The following is a 17,116-nucleotide window of genomic DNA, read 5'->3' on the forward strand; positions in this document are numbered from 1 at the left end:
TCAAGACAATGTTCTGTAATTGTCAACTCGAATATCTTTGCTTAAATACGGCCGGATAAATAAGGCTTGCCAAAAGTAGATGCCTAATGACTTAGGTATAAATTCTGCGAAGGGAATTCGGAAGAAAAGGGGGTGGCTTGAGTGGCTTGATGACACAAGAGTGAAGTCGGGGATTAAGACACGCTAGGTACCAACAATCTATGCTCAGTGCTTACGTCAGCGAGACTTTGTCCCTATTATGCGCTTATCGGTTATCTGAATATCGCATATAGGAAACGCGTATTGTTCGCCGAATGACGAATGACGACAGCATCGTTTACATTCTCTCATCACTAATGAAAGCACGCACCAGACTCCTCAAAATCAAGTATAAGGCCCTCTCTAGACTTTTATACGCTAAGGAAATGATTGTTCAACGTCAGTTGACTTTCCGAGCTATACAGAATTCGCGATGCCTAGTCCGACGAAGAAGCGCAAGCTGAATACAGGGAGCTCTAAACCATCGGCTTTGCCTTCTAGGGGACTGGAATACTTTTTCTCGAAGCAAAAGGATAACAAAAGCTCTGAAAATGGGAAAAAGGATGTTGAAGAGATTGATAATCCCTCGTCGAAGCATGATCAAGCGCATTGCATGACAGATGAGGAACTGGCGCGAAAGCTCCAGTCTGAGTGGGACAAAGAGGCCGAGACTGCGGGACGTGCCTCCGGATCTCCGGCACCTTCTACGATTTCCAATTCCCGCGCTACCCCAGGTGTCACGGAAACTTCTCAGACGCCCCGGGAGTTTCCGAATCTCGTTCCGGATGTAAAGAAGGCCGAGAATAAAGGTAAAGGTACTTTGTCGCTGCAATCCGTCTCGGCTTCCGTGGATAGTATTTCGGAATCTATACCTTTTGATGAGAGCCCTCTAACATTTGATCCTGCGGAATATGCGCCAAAACTTCAGGAGCACTGGTCGAGTGATGGAGGTGATGCGTCGTATGCACTTTTAACGCGCTGCTTTGTACTCGTCAATGGCACGTCCAGTCGGATAAAAATAGTGGATACTCTAGTCAACTGCCTCCGTGTTCTCATAGAAGCAGATCCCGAGAGCCTACTTCCTGCGGCAAGCTATTCTCCTCTTCCTGTGAATTTGATCGTCGTGCTAATTGCGTTGCGTAGGTCTGGCTTGCGACAAACTCAATTTCACCACCGTATATCTCGCTAGAACTCGGATTAGGTGGTTCAGCTATTTCCAAAGCGCTCAAGAATGTCTGCGGCTTGGATGGTCGCTCTTTAAAGGCTATCTACGACAGACACGGCGACGCGGGCGATGTTGCATTCGAGGCGAAGAAAAAGCAGAGCTTCACGCTGCGGAAACCCCGACCCTTAACTGTCAAGGGTGTCTACCAATCTCTCGTCAAGATAGCCAACAGCCAAGGGCAAGGAAGTGGAGAAGTGAAGCAACGAATAGTGGATCGATTACTCCAGGATGCTCGGGGCGGCGAGGAGAGTCGTTATGTTGTTCGTACGCTGTGTCAACACCTTCGAATCGGCGCTGTAAAGACAACCATGCTGATAGCTCTGTCTCGCGCCTTTCTTCTCTCACGGCCACCTAGCGCAGATTTCCCTTTGAAATCTGTAAGCGATCTGAAGGCGTTGAAAAAGGAAGAGCTAGCCGAGGTATGGAGCAGAGCCGAGGAGATCGTTAAAGCTTGTTTTGCGAGGCGTCCCAATTACAACGATCTCATACCTACCATGCTTGAGATAGGAGTATGCGACGAGTTACTACTCAGATGCGACCTGACGTTGCATGTTCCCCTGAGGCCAATGTTGGGTAGCATTACGAGAGACTTATCTGAGATGCTCACGAAACTACAAGGGAGGGACTTCGCATGTGAATTTAAATACGACGGGCAACGGGCCCAAGTTCACTGTGATGATAAAGGCAAAGTATCGATCTTCTCGAGACATCTTGAAGTTATGACTGATAAGTATCCGGACTTGGTGGAGCTTGTATTGAAGATTCGCGGCGAAGGCGTCAGTAGCTTCATCATGGAGGGTGAAGTTGTTGCGGTGGACCAGAAGACTGGAGAACTGAAAAACTTTCAAACTCTTACAAACCGAGCGCGAAAAGACGTCGAAATCGGTAGTATAACTATTGAAGTATGTCTATTCGCGTTCGACCTTATGCACCTTAATGGCCAGCCCCTGCTAGATCGACCATTTCGTGAGCGAAGGTCGTTGTTACGATCTTTATTTATCGAAATACCACATCGCTTCACTTGGGTCAAAAGTCTCGACGCTACATCTCAAGATTCTGAAGTTGTACTAGACTTCTTCAAGCAAGCGACGGATACTAAATGCGAGGGCATCATGGTCAAAATCCTAGACAATCTTCCAGATTTGCCAGCGACAAGCCAGGCTGCGGAGGACCTGAACCAAACGGCTGAAGAGATACGAGAAAATGAGACTCTTAGTCTTCCCGCGAAATCTAAAGCGAAGAAAGGAACAGGGAAAGGGAAAGCCAAGGGTACTTCAGGTGATGGGGCCGGAGAAGAAAAGAAGTCATCCTCGCGACGGAAAGCATTGCTCGCTACATACGAGCCCGATAAGCGCCTTGACTCGTGGCTTAAGGTTAAGAAGGATTACAACAGCTCATTCGATACCCTAGATCTCGTGCCTGTCGCCGCATGGCATGGTCAGGGCCGAAAAGCCAAGTGGTGGTCTCCAATACTTATGGCAGTACGAAATGATGCGACGGGTTCTCTTGAGGCCGTGTGTAAATGCATATCTGGCTTTACAGACGTCTTCTACAAGGCTAACAAGAAATTTTACGATGATGGCTCTGGAGAAGATTTACCCGACGCGAATGCTGCCGAAAGGGGCGAGGAAGGGGATGGTATTGACAATAATTTAGAAGAGAGGAATAGTGAAAACTACAAGAACGTTCGCAGAAGTAAGCCAAGCTTCATCGAGTATTATGGGCCAGAGCCGGATGTTTGGTTTGAGCCCCAGGAAGTATGGGAGATGGCGTTCGCTGACATTACACTATCGCCGACTTACACGGCGGCTATCGGGCTAGTCAGCCAGGAACGCGGGCTCAGTCTCCGGTTCCCGCGCTTCCTAAAGAAGCGTGAGGACAAGGGAATCGAAGAAGCTAGCAGTAGTGAGTTTCTAGCTGGCCTTTACAGGAAACAAGAGGCCAAAGCGCCTATCGTACCAGCCGATCAAGAGATCGGGGATGGTGACGAAGAAGAACTGTGATGACTCGTTTCATGCAAGTAGTTAGATCATACCAAGTCAACGCATATGAGTACAATCGTCTTTTTGGCGATTTGCTACCTAGATATCTCTTCACTATGCGTTCGGTAGGTAGATTGACTATTCTTTCCAAGCCTTATACACGATACGAGCCCCATATTTCTCTCCCTTCTTGAGAACCACCTGGCTCCTCCAGTCATCAACGTTGATAGCATTTACAAACCGACTCGGCTCTACGCAGAAACCACTCCGTGGTCCACGAGCAGGGGCGCCACCTACAGCTGGCACATCAATCCACTTGCCAGTATAAAATTGGAATGCAGGCTCTGTGCTCAAAACATCCAGATGAATTTTGCTCTCCGGGTGCTGAGCTGAAACGAGCTTGGTGAGGGGAAGGGTTCGCGTGTCTATGGGCACGGAGCTAGGGGATTTTGAAGGGTCGACGATAAAGCAGTCATCAAAATCTGGACCCTCTGGCCCCAGGGTGAATGGAGTAGTGGTCGCAACCTTGGAGTATGCCGTTGGTCCGGACGTTGGAATCCCCCACTCGCTAAGAGGGAGATATGAGTTCGTTGAAAGTTGGACTATGGTCCCCTCAATACTCGGACCGCCCGAGAGATTAAAGTACCTATTCACGTCAGCGTCCTGATTCCCATGTCGATATTTATGGTCTCAAAGGGGCATACGAATGGTTAGTCATGTTTACTACTGTCTCCTCGGCACCTCCCACGAGCTCGGCGTCGTATTCTTGGCCGAGAACTATCACCTCCTTCCCGTTCTCAACGACCTTTCCGGTCGTATAGAACACCTTGACGACAACTTCGCCGGGAAACCCCTCATCTCCGTCCTCACTTGTCAAGGTGAACTCGACAGTCTCTCCTCCTTGAAGTCCCTCAATGCCGGGGATCTGACGTAAACCCACAGGATTCGGGCCCTTCCAAATACGCTTACCCCAGCCAACATTTCCGCCGTGCAAGGTATTGGGTCCGTTGTTAGCAACGAAGCTGTAGGATTTGCCTCCATTTAGAGAATCGATCTTAGCGTCCGAGATACGGTTTGCGACACGGCCAATAGTTGCGCCAAAGTGCGGACTGTTATGAGAGGCATAGAGCTCCTGAGTTGGGAAACCTTGCACGATGTTGACACCCCCGACCTTGAAGGATTGGATAACGGCGCCAAGTGGCAAGAAGGAGATCTCATCTGCCATTTTGATATATGATTCACAGCTGTTATAACAGATATTTTATTCCCAAGGAAGGACGGGAAGTTAGAAGCTTGAATGATAAATTAGGTAGATTTGGAGCTCAAGGGGGGAATGTAGCTGTATGAGAAAGAGAGATTGGAATGTACGTAAAGTCTGAGCTGCAAGAGCATTGGAAGATAAATGTATTCAGGCTATATGAAAAGCTCGGAAGTTCACGAGACACAGAGGTGACGTGTGGAGTGACTTTAAGTATTGTATTTGGTATGTATTTAGCAACTCTTAGTTACCCTTAAAGTACCTATTGGATCGCATCATGAGATCCATGGATACATAGTGGGGTAGCACCGATTGGCGGGGTAATTAGGTGGTACAAGGCGGATTATAGACTCCGTTTTACCTCATCATTCCACCGAGATCGTCCGCGATTCTACCAAGACTTCGGAATCGAAACATTAGGTAATCGACTAGCGGAACCTACAATTTAGATGTAAGAGCGAATGAGCTATTGAAGCAGCCACGATCCGAGTAACTGGATGTCTAGCAAGCCATCTACTTTGATTGGACCTAAATGGGTTAGTCCATTAGATGTGGCTGCGATAGTAGAACCTGATGTCCTAGCAACCTACCTAGCTAAATATGAGAGTTACAAAAGATAGAGGAAACTTAATACATTGAGTAAAAGTAACTTTACTCCTTTACCTGCCTGGTAACTTTGGAAATTTACTTTGGAATTCAAAATTAAAGTTGTGGGCAAGGCACAATGCCTCAATTCTCGGATAGCCCTCGTCCCGTAAACAATAGGTCGAGTTGATAAGAATAGTACAATGGATAACCTTATCAATCTCGAAGCTAGCAGCTAGCTGGGGTGAAGCTGCCACTCAAATAAAGAATATTCCGGGACCAATCACTGTTACAGCCCTATGAAACTCCATCTCCCATTTGGCAAGAGCCGTGGAGCCAGCATACCAAGGAACTCACACTTACATGCGTGGCTATTACCCACGTGGAAGTACCTGCCTATCTACTAGTCTACATACCTACACACGTACGCACATCTAAACAAATCTACACACGGTCGCAGGTGCCATCTCATCAAAGGGTAGCGGCATCGATAGGCCTCGCTAATTCTTCCAATTCAATACACATTCGTGCACCTACTAACCTTTTTTTATTCTAAGTCACTTCACGTTTTGAGGCAACACGACAACGCCCATCATCCAGCGCCTAACAACCAGGCTCGAATGGTTGAACGGAATCGATAATACATATAATCAAACACATTCCACCGATGGATAATCGACTTTAACTCTTTAGAGTTCCCTTTTTGAGCTCCAGTTGTCCAGTTGTCTAGTCGCCCAACTCGTCTAACTATCTCCTTTTGCTGTTTTTTTACCTCTGGCGACTAAAGTAGCGATGGCTGAATCATCACCGCTTAAGCAAACACCCAAGCGCAAGCGTGACGATGTACTCAACGAACAACGCACCCTTAACCCATCTCCTAACTCTTACGGTCTATCTAAGGCTGTATTCTCCTTCCAACCTCCGACCCTTAAACCGGTGGATGGATCTCGCAATGAAACCTTCGAGGACGGTAACAGTAGCCCTCGAAGCAAGGTTGCTCAGCAGTTCCGAGAACTCGCCCTTGAAAGTGGGGGCGGGGTAACTCACGACAAGGCCGATGGAACAGTCGTTAAGGGAAATAGATCGGGAACGGGAGCGGGAGCTGGAACAGATGAGGCTAGCCCCCAATCTGTGACCAATAGCCCAAGATTTTCACCAGAACTACCCATATTCGATTTTGATGGCGGTAGCAGCAGCAGCATGTCTGCTGAAGGCATGCAGCTCGATGATGCTTACGATGCATCACGAAAGCGTGTCAAATTACCCGACCAGCCCGACCATGCTTATCCTCCAAACGCGAGTGGAATGGGGCTAAGCAACGAGGCAAACATATCCGACTTTAATCCTACACAACAACGCAGCGAATCTCCGATCTTCACGCCGCAGACGGTTGTCGATCCTTCTATCGTGAGGTTAACGAAATGTGAAGGTCCCGGTCGCTTGCAAAAGTCATATCCATCTATCAACCGACTCTCGGAATCCAAGTCGCGTAGTCGAAAGCGAGCGGGTACCCCTCCTTTAACGAGGCGAAAGGCGACAGATCCATCCGTCGAAGAGGAGCCCGTTATTGTCGACCCGGTTCGTGCTTCTCTTACGTGGCATGAAGACGAAATTACTGTCTACGATCCCGAGGACAAGGATGACGACGGTACCGGTATCAACGGCATCGGTTTTAAGCCAACTCCAGCGATCGCCTATGCAAGGGCCCAAAAGCGAAGACAGCAGCTAGCTGATTATAGAAAACGCGAAGAGAGTGAAGCTCGAGCCAGGAGGAACCAGAGACGCCGACAACAACTCAGTAGTGTTGCGCAGTTGGAAAGACAGCATTCCATGGCACGCGTGCGTTTCTCGGATACGGAACCGACTACCGTTGTCACGACTTGATAGCAACGCCTGGTCTTCGTATTATTGCTTGAGGTTCGATTATATTATTTGTGGTGTTAGGTGAGCACGACCAGTTCCGATCGATGGACACGGCGTTGGGTGATTCCGGCGTAGATTATTGGTACGAGAAATAGTCGACGCGATGGCGACGCAACTTTTATATTTTTATTTATTTATTTTTTGTTTGGGTACTTTTCTTGGATGGATTGGTTTTTTATACGCGAAGAGCTATCCGAATTACATACTCTCCCACCTCCAAGTCTTGGAGTCCATATTCTGTCGGAGCCCAAGCTGGCTTCGGTACCAACTTCCGGGTAGAAAAGCATGGGTTTCAAGTATTGGCACCTGGGCAGGATCACATCTATATCTCACAGAGCAGTTATAAGATGTATAATAGCAACAAGTGCTATGAGCAATCGCATGGCTTGAATGGGTTCACCATAATTTATACCAACTTTTCTTTGCAGCCTCCTGCCTCCCTTCTTCTTCTTGCTTTAATCTTGCTGCTTCCTTAGCCTGTGCAGCCTCCTCGGCCGCTTTCTGATCCATGATTTTGACCATTCGTGCTACGGCGGCGTGCTGCTTTGCTCGTTGCGCCCTGCAGTATTCCCATTGGATTATCGAACTTATGAAAAATGCACCGAAGGCCCAATTCGCAGCTTTGGGTATTTGTCCTGAGGGGCATATGATTAGCCAAGATGCGCCCAAACGTTAAGATGTGGAAGCTTGGGCGCTATGCTGACGTACCTCCTATAATAAAGCGACCCGCGCCCACCACTGCACCAGCCCCAATACCTGTCATGAGGCCCTGGGGCGCGCATGGCATCTTATGTACGTTGAAGAAATCGTTCGACTTTATAGATTGGAACGCATCCGTTATCGTAGGCGAAGATATCTTCCTCCCCTCAGCTGCTTCGCCCGCGCCCGCTCTCGCTCGGCCCTCAGAATTTGGTTTCGGGCCGGGAAAGGTTTCGTAGGTTTGCGACTCTTTAACATGTTGGGCGGTTTCGGTTGACCCGGGCGGAGGGCCGCACATCCTAGGCGGTTCGTTGTCGTCTTGCACCATCGCAATGCGGGCTGGGGCTGCAGAATCACGAGCTTGAATTTCTATGGTTCGATTTTCGGTGGTACAGAAATCGCATTTTAGCAAGCTATGACGCCGATACGCAGTGACCCACTGTAAGATATTTAGTTATACGATTTTCCAGCTTAGCCAATTGGGCGGCATTATGCATAAATCGGATCAATTAAAGAACGCGACCCTTGTAGTTTTGGAAAGCGCGTCTAAGTGCAAAGACGCGTTCCGCGTTAATAGGCAGGGGTCTGTAGTCCACTCAATAATCGCGATTATCGATTCTTCCTGTTAACAAACACAATACCACCGATACCACACATGGCCACTGTTTCTTCCGGACAGTCTTTACCATTTTGATTGAATTGCATCACTCGAAATCAAACCGTTGTCAATTATGCGCGTTGGACTCTCCATCATAACGATCTATGATTTCTCTCTGGTTTAATTAATATTTTCTGAGAGGAACCCTCGACCCGGACCCTCTTCAGCCGAGTCCAACATGCCGAATACATCTCTACGACGCCCGCAAAAGGGCTATGCTCGTCGAGGTGGCAAGCAAGCTTACCACGGAGCGAACCGGACCCGAACGTTCGCTGCCTCGACTACTCGAACGGAAGGCACGTCGGCTGACGAGAGAATCGAGCGGACCCTCCTTGCGCAACAAATCGACGAGTCCATGGGCTTTGCCAGATATGAATCTGGTAGAAGAAAAGAAGGCTGGCTTGTCAACGTCCAACCAACCACCGTAGCTCTTGACGACGACCGATCCCCCGGCGGTAGAGCGGCGTTGGACTGCTATTTCATTGAGGAAGATGGCCAGACGTTCAAGGCCACCATCGAGTACGAACCATACTTCGTAATTGCATGCCGGAAAGGGCGGGAAGGCGAAGTCGAGGAATGGCTAAAACGAGTACCTGGAGGCGGTGTCGTGCGCACCGTGAAACGAGTCGAAAAGGAGGATCTGTCCATGCCAAATCACCTTCTTGGGTATAGAAGAACGTTCCTCGAGCTGCGGTTCAGAAACGTACAGGACTTAATGACTGCGAGGAGGGAGATTATGCCTATAGCGGAGAAAAATAAAAAGTCTATGGGCACGGTTGATGTATATGCGGAGGTTGCTGCGTGGGTCCCTCTATCCGAGAAGCGGCATTCTTCAATGGCTAAGCGCTAACCCTTTCGATAGCGAGCAAGCCGGCTTCGACCTTTTTGATGATTCACGAGATGATGATAGACGACATAATGCTTCATTTTCGGACGCTAGCGACTATATTGTTGACATTAGAGAGTACGACGTCCCGTACCATGTAAGAGTTATGATTGATATGGGTGAGTCTATGTCACGGGTGTGTCTCGCCGCCCCAGGCTAATAGATATACTAGACATCCGAGCAGGAAAATGGTATTTTGTGGAGGTAAAGCATGGCATCACCACTATTACGCTTAATGAAGAACACATCGTCCAAGCAGACCCTGTAGTAATGGCCTTCGATATCGAGACGACCAAAGCCCCCCTCAAATTCCCTGACGCCGCTATAGATCAAGTCATGATGATATCGTATATGATCGACGGGCAAGGTTTCCTTATCACCAACCGAGAGATTGTCTCCGAAGACATTTCCGATTTCGAATACACCCCAAAGCCTGAATACCCTGGGCCGTTCATGATTTTCAACGAGCCCAACGAGAAGGCCGTGCTCGAGCGGTTCTTTTCGCATATCAAAGAGGCGCGACCAACTGTCATTGCCACTTACAACGGTGACTTTTTCGATTGGCCATTCGTAGAGGCGAGAGCAAGCGTCAACGGTATTGATATGTATCGCGAGATCGGATGGAAGAAGGATAGTGAGGATATCTATAAGTGCACGTATGGTGTTCATATGGATTGCTTGGCATGGGTCAATCGTGACTCCTACTTGCCACAAGGAAGCCGAGGCTTGAAGGCCGTCACCGTTGCCAAGCTTGGCTACGATCCGGACGAACTCGATCCAGAACTCATGACACCATACGCAAACGAACGACCTCAGACATTAGCGGAGTACTCAGTCTCAGATGCCGTCGCCACCTATTACCTGTACATGAAGTACATCCACCCCTTTATCTTCTCTCTCTGTACAATTCTTCCTTTGGGAGGTGACGATGTACTGCGGAAAGGAACTGGTACACTGTGTGAGATGTTGTTGATGGTGCAGGCATACCAGCATGAAATTATATTGCCAAACAAGCACATGTCTCCAAAAGAGGCGTTTTGGGATGGCCATCTACTAGATGCGGAGACTTACGTTGGTGGTCACGTCGAAAGTATCGAAGCCGGAGTATTTCGAGCGGATATTCCAGTCAACTTCGCTGTCGATCCAGGGGCTGTCGATGAATTACTTGGTGATCTGGACAACGCCCTTAAGTTCGTCGTAGAGATCGAGGAAAAGAAATCACTGGACGATGTTACGAACTATGACGAGGTCAAACAACAGATTGCATCGCGACTGTTGCAGCTGAAAGAGACCCCCAACCGGAATGAGAGACCCTTGATTTATCATTTGGATGTCGCATCTATGTATCCGAACATTATGACTACGAATCGGTTACAGCCCGATTCGATGATTCAAGAATCGGACTGCGCTGCCTGTGATTTCAATCGCCCAGGGAAGACTTGCGACAGAAGATTGCCTTGGGCTTGGAGAGGCGAGTATTTACCAGCAAAGCGGGACGAATACAACATGATTCGACACGCGCTCGAGAATGAGAAATTCCCAGGAAAACGCCCCGGCGCTCCTATGAGAACGTTCCAGGAATTACCAGAAGATGAGCAAGCAGCACTCACGAGAAAGCGATTGCAACTGTACAGCCAGAAGGTCTACCACAAGATCCGCGACCAGACGACCATTGTTCGAGAAGCAATCATCTGTCAGCGAGAGAATCCATTTTACATTAACACTGTAAGGGATTTCAGAGATCGTCGATACGACTACAAGGGAAAGGCGAAGGTTTGGAAAGGGAAGACCGAGTCGCTCAAATCGTCTGGAGCAGCGGCTAATGAAGTCGAGTCTGCTAAGAAAATGATTGTCCTTTATGACTCTCTACAACTTGCGCACAAGGTCATTCTGAACTCTTTCTACGGTTATGTTATGCGAAAGGGATCTAGATGGTACTCCATGGAGATGGCAGGTGTTACCTGTTTGACAGGTGCAACGATCATTCAGTTGGCAAGGTCTCTCGTCGAACGCCTCGGACGACCCTTAGAGTTGGATACCGACGGTATCTGGTGTATGTTGCCAGCAACCTTCCCAGAAAACTTCTCCTTTAAGCTCAAGAATGGCAAGAAGGTCACCATCTCGTATCCTTGCGTCATGTTGAATCACTTGGTCCACGACAAGTTCACGAATCACCAGTACCAGACACTAGTAGATGAGAAGACGTTTAAGTATGAAACGCATAGCGACAACTCAATCTTCTTCGAGGTGGATGGTCCGTACAAGGCTATGATCTTACCAACGTCAAAGGAGGAGGACAAGAACTTGAAGAAGCGATATGCCGTCTTTAATGACGATGGTAGTCTGGCTGAACTCAAGGGATTCGAAGTCAAGCGAAGAGGTGAGCTGAAGCTCATCAAAATTTTCCAACAGCAAATCTTCAAGTTTTTCTTAGAAGGCGCTACGCTTACAGAATGCTACGCCGCTGTGGCGAAGGTCGCAAACAGGTGGCTCGATGTTCTATATAGCAAGGGCACAACGTTAGCTGACGAAGAGCTCATCGATCTTATTTGTGAGAACCGAAGCATGTCGAAAACACTCGAGGAATACGGAAGCCAGAAATCCACTTCTATCACGACCGCAAAGCGCTTGGCGGAGTTTTTAGGTGAGCAGATGGTAAAAGACAAAGGTCTTAACTGCAAGTACATCATCTGCGCCAAACCTCGAAGTGCTCCTGTCACCGAGCGAGCCGTGCCAGTCGCCATCTTCTCCGCTGCGACGGATATTAAGCGACATTATCTGACAAAGTGGCTTAAGGAAGAACCGTCTGATACAGATCCCAGGGCGTTGCTAGATTGGGATTATTATCTAGAACGTCTAGGTTCCGTCGTCCAAAAGTTGATCACAATCCCTGCTGCGCTGCAGAAAGTTCGCAACCCGGTACCGCGAGTGCCCCATCCAGACTGGCTCCAGCGGAGGATTAACATAAAGGACGACAAGATGAAGCAGAAGAAGTTGACAGACCTCTTCGCGAGTGCTAAGGGACCGTTGGAAGATATAACGAATCTTGCGGGCTCGAGACTTGACGATCTAGAGGATTTTGGGTCTAAGCTGCTCAAACCGAAGAGCACGACCGCAGCTATTAACGCGTCCCAGCAGCCAACGTCAACAGCAGCGAAGCGAAAATCTCCCGAACCGGAAAAGGAGAATGTCGACCCCTTTGCAGCACTCCCGAAAAAGATGCCAGATCCCTCAGATGACTATCCGGCATTTCTGGAATACCAGAAAAAGAAATGGAAAATCCAGAAGCAAGCTCGGATCCGTCGACGCCACCTTTTTGGAGACCGCCGCGGAAACCTAAGTGGTAATATTCAGCAGACGTTCCGCCAGCGGGCAGAAGTTACGTACAGGAACACATGGCAACTACTTCAGCTCCGCGACACAGATAATCCAGGTGTCGTAACCGCGTTCGTCTTAATCGATGCCAAAGTCCACCCGCTTAAGATCAAAGTCCCCCGTCAGGTATTCCTCAATCTCAAGGGTAAAGACTTACCGGACATAGAAGTCGAAGGATGCGAGGTCGAGCAAGTCAACCATACCTTGCCCAATGGGCATTCCTCGACCCACCTATTCAAGATCACCGTACCTGAAGATATCTATTTTGCCGAAGCAGCGAAGTTCTCGTTGCTCTTCAACCATCCAAGTGTAGAAGGAGTATATGAAAAGCAAGTTCCCTTGAACATGCGAGCAATGCTTCAGCTCGGGAATCTATGTACTATTGACGAAAGCCAGCCCGGTGTACTAGGAAAAGGCCTCGAGCAAGGTTTCGATCTTGATGGTTTGATCAAACCCACAAAACCACGAACATATCTGGATTCGAACCCACTCGCCTATCTCTATATATCACATATTACTGCTGGTGAGAGGCAAATTTTTGGTCTCTTCTCCTCAGCTGGCGATCAGGCCCATATTGTCATTCTTCAAAAGAACAAGGACTCCGGCCAAGACTTACCAAATGTCACCAAGATCTACAGCGACATGTTCTCAAGGAGACGGCAAGAGGCAGAAGGCACAAATTGGCAAGAATGTTTTTCGTACCAGGAAAAACTAACTTTCAAGGTGACCCAAGTGACGACACGGCGCAAAGCACACCTAGAGATCGGTGATCTAATTAAGAAGATGAAGAAGGACGAGTTGAAGCCTTTAATGCTCGTTATTCAGTCCTCCCAACAAAATTTACTCGTTCATGACGTCCCTATCCTCGCAGAATTTCCCATCCTTCCTCTTCGGTACGATCAAGCAGATAGCTCTCTCCCACCTCTCGGCTGGCAATCTGTCGTCGCAAAGCGCCTTGTATCGCATTATCTCAACCTTGGGTCCTGGATCCTACATCTGACCGCCCTAGCAAGATATGGTAACATACCACTATGTAACCTGGAGCGTGACGATCCCAGGTTCCTAATCGACGTTGCATATGCTCGCCGCCTTCAGCTGAATAATGTCGTATTGTGGTGGTCGCCCGGTCCCAGGCCAGATCATGCTGGCTATGAGCAGGATGATGTCACAGGTCCCCTCGATACTGTCTCGATGCCATCAGCGAATAACCCTGGCACCTATGCATCAGTGTGCATCGACCTCGAAGTCCGAAATCTTGCTATCAACACCATTCTCACGTCCTCTCTGATCAACGAGCTCGAGGGCGCTGACTCAATTTCCTTCAACCCCGCAACGGATTCGGCACCATCCGACGGCACAGAAGTTCTTCATTCCGAAGGGGCATTCGCCAATGCCGGTGTACTTGTGCTACGCGAAATGGTCAAGTCCTGGTGGGCGGAAGCATGCAAAGGCAGTCCTATGGCTGACATTCTGGTTCAACATCTAGTGCGATGGGTCGAGTCTCCTGACTCGTTCATGTACGACCGGGCGCTTCACTACTATGTACAGATGATGAGTCGAAAAGCTCTGCTGCAGCTCATGGCGGACTTCCGCCGAGTTGGCTCGCAAGTTGTATTTGCAAACTCGAATCGACTTCTCTTGCAGACCACGAAGTCCGAGGTGGGCAACGCATATGCATATAGTCAGTATATCCTAAAGAGTATCAAGAGCAAGCCGCTGTTTCACTTTATCGATCTAGAAATCAAGGAATACTGGGATTACCTAGTATGGTATGATGAATTCAACTATGGTGGTAAGGCCTGCCAAGAGGTTGTTGAGGCGGAACAACAGAGTCTTCAGACCATCATGAATTGGCAAATGAAGACTTTCCTTCCTCTTCGTCTACAAGACACCTTCCAACATTGGGTCGTGGAGTTCATACAGCTCATGCATGGAATCAAGCGTCCACTGCTTGCAAACGGAGATCCCGACGCAACACCTCGACTTACTCAGCTACCACTACGCAACGGCTCTCAAGGAGATGACAATAATAAAACGCAGATCATTCTCACTAATGATTTTGAGAAGAAGCTAAAAAAGGAAATCCGATCCCTCGTCTCGACTCAGGCTCGCGAGCTTTTGCACCCGGAACTCGCGTCCGATTGGTCATTCCCGTCTCTTCCAGGTAGTCACATCAAGAATATGCACAACCGCAACGCCGTGCTCGAGCTCGTCAAGTCCCTCATGCAAGTCCTCTCATTAGATAAGAACATTACGATGGAAGCACGGCTCCTAAGGAAAGATTTACTTGCGCTATTCGAGGTGCGCGAGTTTAGCAAAGAAGGCGCATTTGTGAACCCAAGTGAGAGCCTGAAGATCCCGCAATGGAGTTGCCCTGAGTGCACGCTCGCGCGCGACTGGGACTTATGCCGCGACGAGTCCCTACTCCCAGATCTGGGGGATAGCGAGGCAGAGATTAGGAAGGCGGCGGCAGCCAAGGTGTGGCGATGCCAATTCTGCAACGCGGAGCTCGAGAGACTTCGCATCGAGGAGAAGTTGCTAGCAGACGTACAGGCAATGGTCGTGGAGTGGACCACCCAGGATCTGAAGTGCGAACGGTGCGGTAGCGTCAGGCTCAATGACCTTATGGAGCATTGCACGTGCAGCGGCCCTTGGATCGAGAGCATCAAGAGGAACGAAGTGGTCAGGAAACTAGGCGTTCATCAAGGTATCGCTAAATGGTACGGGTTGAGGATGCTGGAGAGCCTGGTTGCGGAGGTGCTAGGGGGGCTGTAGGACAGTCATTAGTGCCTCATGATTAGGCAAGGGTGGGATATGAGGAAAGCATCTTCGTGGCGTTGCGGCTCGGCACGTTGAAAATGGTAATACGTATTATATGATATAGCAATTATGAAAGGGTGAATTCTGTTGATGACTAAGCATTCGGCCCCTTTTCCTTCGCGTGGTAGTGAAAGCACGGATAGTTCAACTGCTCGCATCAATTGATGCTTACTATGTGCTATCAATTAGAAATATGTGTCTGTTTGGTGGTCTTTATATTATGATTACACATAGCGCTGAGGAGCATGTGTGACGTTCCGTACCTGAGAAGTACGTCGTTACTTATGCGAAGCGGATTGCCCGCTCGCATGCCGATGTATCTGCAATAACTAGCCAACAAGTATGCAAACACCCTCCCGAGCCAACCAACGTCTTTTACTTTCGCTGCCACATCATCCCCAAAAGCGGGGTCGTTTTCATAGCCTGGGGATCTCCATGGCGAAAGTGTGCACCCTTCTAATATATTATCTATAGACATATCAATACCAGGCCTAGGCAATTCATCTTTACTCTAGCGTCACCTCGAATAATGACTATCACCGAGAGTGCAGAAATTCCGGATCTACAGGCTCTCCAGGAAGGGCTAGCAGAGTGCGAGTCTACAGGAAATAGCGGCTTCGAATTCATTGCTACTCATGTATGCCGTGGTCTCCCCGCCTTACGTAGGTAGTGATTATATTAACGAGTGACTAGATGGGATGGAATCCATCCTCGGGCTATACGCAAACCCCTAGCGGAGCTAAGACGCAATTTCCTTTATACAACGATTGCACCGTTGTCATACCTAAGGGGAGAGTAATGTTCGACGATGACGAACGGATCTTCTCTGTTACCAACACTGCTGTGCGGGTGCAAGGGTCCAAGACACTAGTTGTGTATGGAGACAGTACAGTGGCGTGGAATCCCTCACCATGTTGCTGGGACGAAAGCATCTGCAGTTTGTGCAGTTTGGCGCCGCAGGGGCAATGTAGAAGACTTGGGATCGGCAATGTCAGGGAAAGGAAAGAAGAGAATCCAAGCTGGTGGAGAAAGCTTGGTAAGCGAGCAGGGTTCTTGAAGACTTCAAAAGACGAAGAGGCCTTGATCAAATTTGATTACCATCAGTCCCTCTTTGACAGATTACCTAAAGGCCAGGTATTTCTGGCTGATGGCATGGTAGTCCAATACTGATTATCCCAACTCAGGTTAAGTAGGTAGGTAGTCTTATAGATACCTCATCTTATAGTATAATACCTATAAAAATCTAAAGTACCTTTTCGACTTTAGTGGTGTTGCTGTAAAATTCTTTCCTCTATTTATTACCTATTCACATTAATGTCGCCATGGATACCGTCCCTTAACTTAATTATTTCTAACGTAGTAAAATGAAATACTAACTCGTAGATAGCTTTTATAATGCAATAGCCAAGGAGTTTTCTAAGTAGGAACTCATCGACAAGGAAGACATTGCAAATTTCGAACAGAGGGAAACGTAAGTTGGGGGGCATATATGTTCTACCCATAGGAATGCTTACTTCAAGTATCAGTAAACCACGTGAGTTGAAGGCTCAAGAGCTCAGGGGCTCAATCCAGCTTTTGGCTGATTACCTCATTGATCAAATAATTCTTAGAATTCCTTGTGAGTCAGTTGGACTGGGGTTGGGGCGCGGATTATAGAATTGGTCAGTGATTGCCGCTGGCTGTAGGA

The 17,116-nt window shown here is 48.5% G+C and overlaps 6 protein-coding genes across 6 annotated transcripts; 4 read left to right on the top strand and 2 right to left on the bottom strand.

The window, feature by feature from the left end:
• The first annotated feature begins 133 nt into the window (after positions 1 to 133).
• F4807DRAFT_175601 (ATP-dependent DNA ligase) lies at positions 134 to 3,561 on the top strand. Its single transcript, XM_047993512.1, has 2 exons — positions 134 to 1,105; positions 1,162 to 3,561. The coding sequence occupies exons 1-2, from the start codon at positions 452 to 454 to the stop codon at positions 3,244 to 3,246; spliced, it is 2,739 nt and encodes a 912-aa protein (XP_047852242.1). The 5' UTR covers positions 134 to 451; the 3' UTR covers positions 3,247 to 3,561.
• Positions 3,305 to 4,713, bottom strand: F4807DRAFT_175588 (aldose 1-epimerase). The gene is made up of 2 exons (XM_047993511.1): positions 3,930 to 4,713; positions 3,305 to 3,871 (listed from the first exon to the last, which is right to left on the bottom strand). Exons 1-2 carry the CDS (start codon positions 4,448 to 4,450, stop codon positions 3,364 to 3,366), a joined length of 1,029 nt encoding a protein of 342 aa, XP_047852243.1. The 5' UTR covers positions 4,451 to 4,713; the 3' UTR covers positions 3,305 to 3,363.
• Positions 4,714 to 5,495: 782 nt separating this feature from the next.
• Positions 5,496 to 7,402, top strand: F4807DRAFT_434367 (uncharacterized protein). The gene has a single exon (XM_047998788.1). It carries the CDS (start codon positions 5,861 to 5,863, stop codon positions 6,950 to 6,952), a length of 1,092 nt encoding a protein of 363 aa, XP_047852244.1. The 5' UTR covers positions 5,496 to 5,860; the 3' UTR covers positions 6,953 to 7,402.
• Positions 7,170 to 8,187, bottom strand: F4807DRAFT_175641 (uncharacterized protein). The gene is made up of 2 exons (XM_047993513.1): positions 7,700 to 8,187; positions 7,170 to 7,626 (listed from the first exon to the last, which is right to left on the bottom strand). The coding sequence occupies exons 1-2, from the start codon at positions 8,016 to 8,018 to the stop codon at positions 7,388 to 7,390; spliced, it is 558 nt and encodes a 185-aa protein (XP_047852245.1). The 5' UTR covers positions 8,019 to 8,187; the 3' UTR covers positions 7,170 to 7,387.
• Positions 8,188 to 8,327: 140 nt separating this feature from the next.
• On the top strand, positions 8,328 to 15,670 carry F4807DRAFT_434369 (DUF1744-domain-containing protein). The gene is made up of 3 exons (XM_047998789.1): positions 8,328 to 9,149; positions 9,211 to 9,353; positions 9,407 to 15,670. Exons 1-3 carry the CDS (start codon positions 8,527 to 8,529, stop codon positions 15,382 to 15,384), a joined length of 6,744 nt encoding a protein of 2,247 aa, XP_047852246.1. The 5' UTR covers positions 8,328 to 8,526; the 3' UTR covers positions 15,385 to 15,670.
• A 98-nt stretch (positions 15,671 to 15,768) lies between these two features.
• On the top strand, positions 15,769 to 16,689 carry F4807DRAFT_434371 (uncharacterized protein). Its single transcript, XM_047998790.1, has 2 exons — positions 15,769 to 16,066; positions 16,123 to 16,689. The coding sequence occupies exons 1-2, from the start codon at positions 15,959 to 15,961 to the stop codon at positions 16,597 to 16,599; spliced, it is 585 nt and encodes a 194-aa protein (XP_047852247.1). The 5' UTR covers positions 15,769 to 15,958; the 3' UTR covers positions 16,600 to 16,689.
• Positions 16,690 to 17,116: the final 427 nt, after the last annotated feature.

The sequence above is a fragment of the Annulohypoxylon truncatum genome (genome assembly GCF_022578515.1).
Source record: "Annulohypoxylon truncatum strain CBS 140777 unplaced genomic scaffold F4807scaffold_26, whole genome shotgun sequence".
Taxonomy (NCBI): Eukaryota; Fungi; Ascomycota; class Sordariomycetes; order Xylariales; family Hypoxylaceae; genus Annulohypoxylon; species Annulohypoxylon truncatum.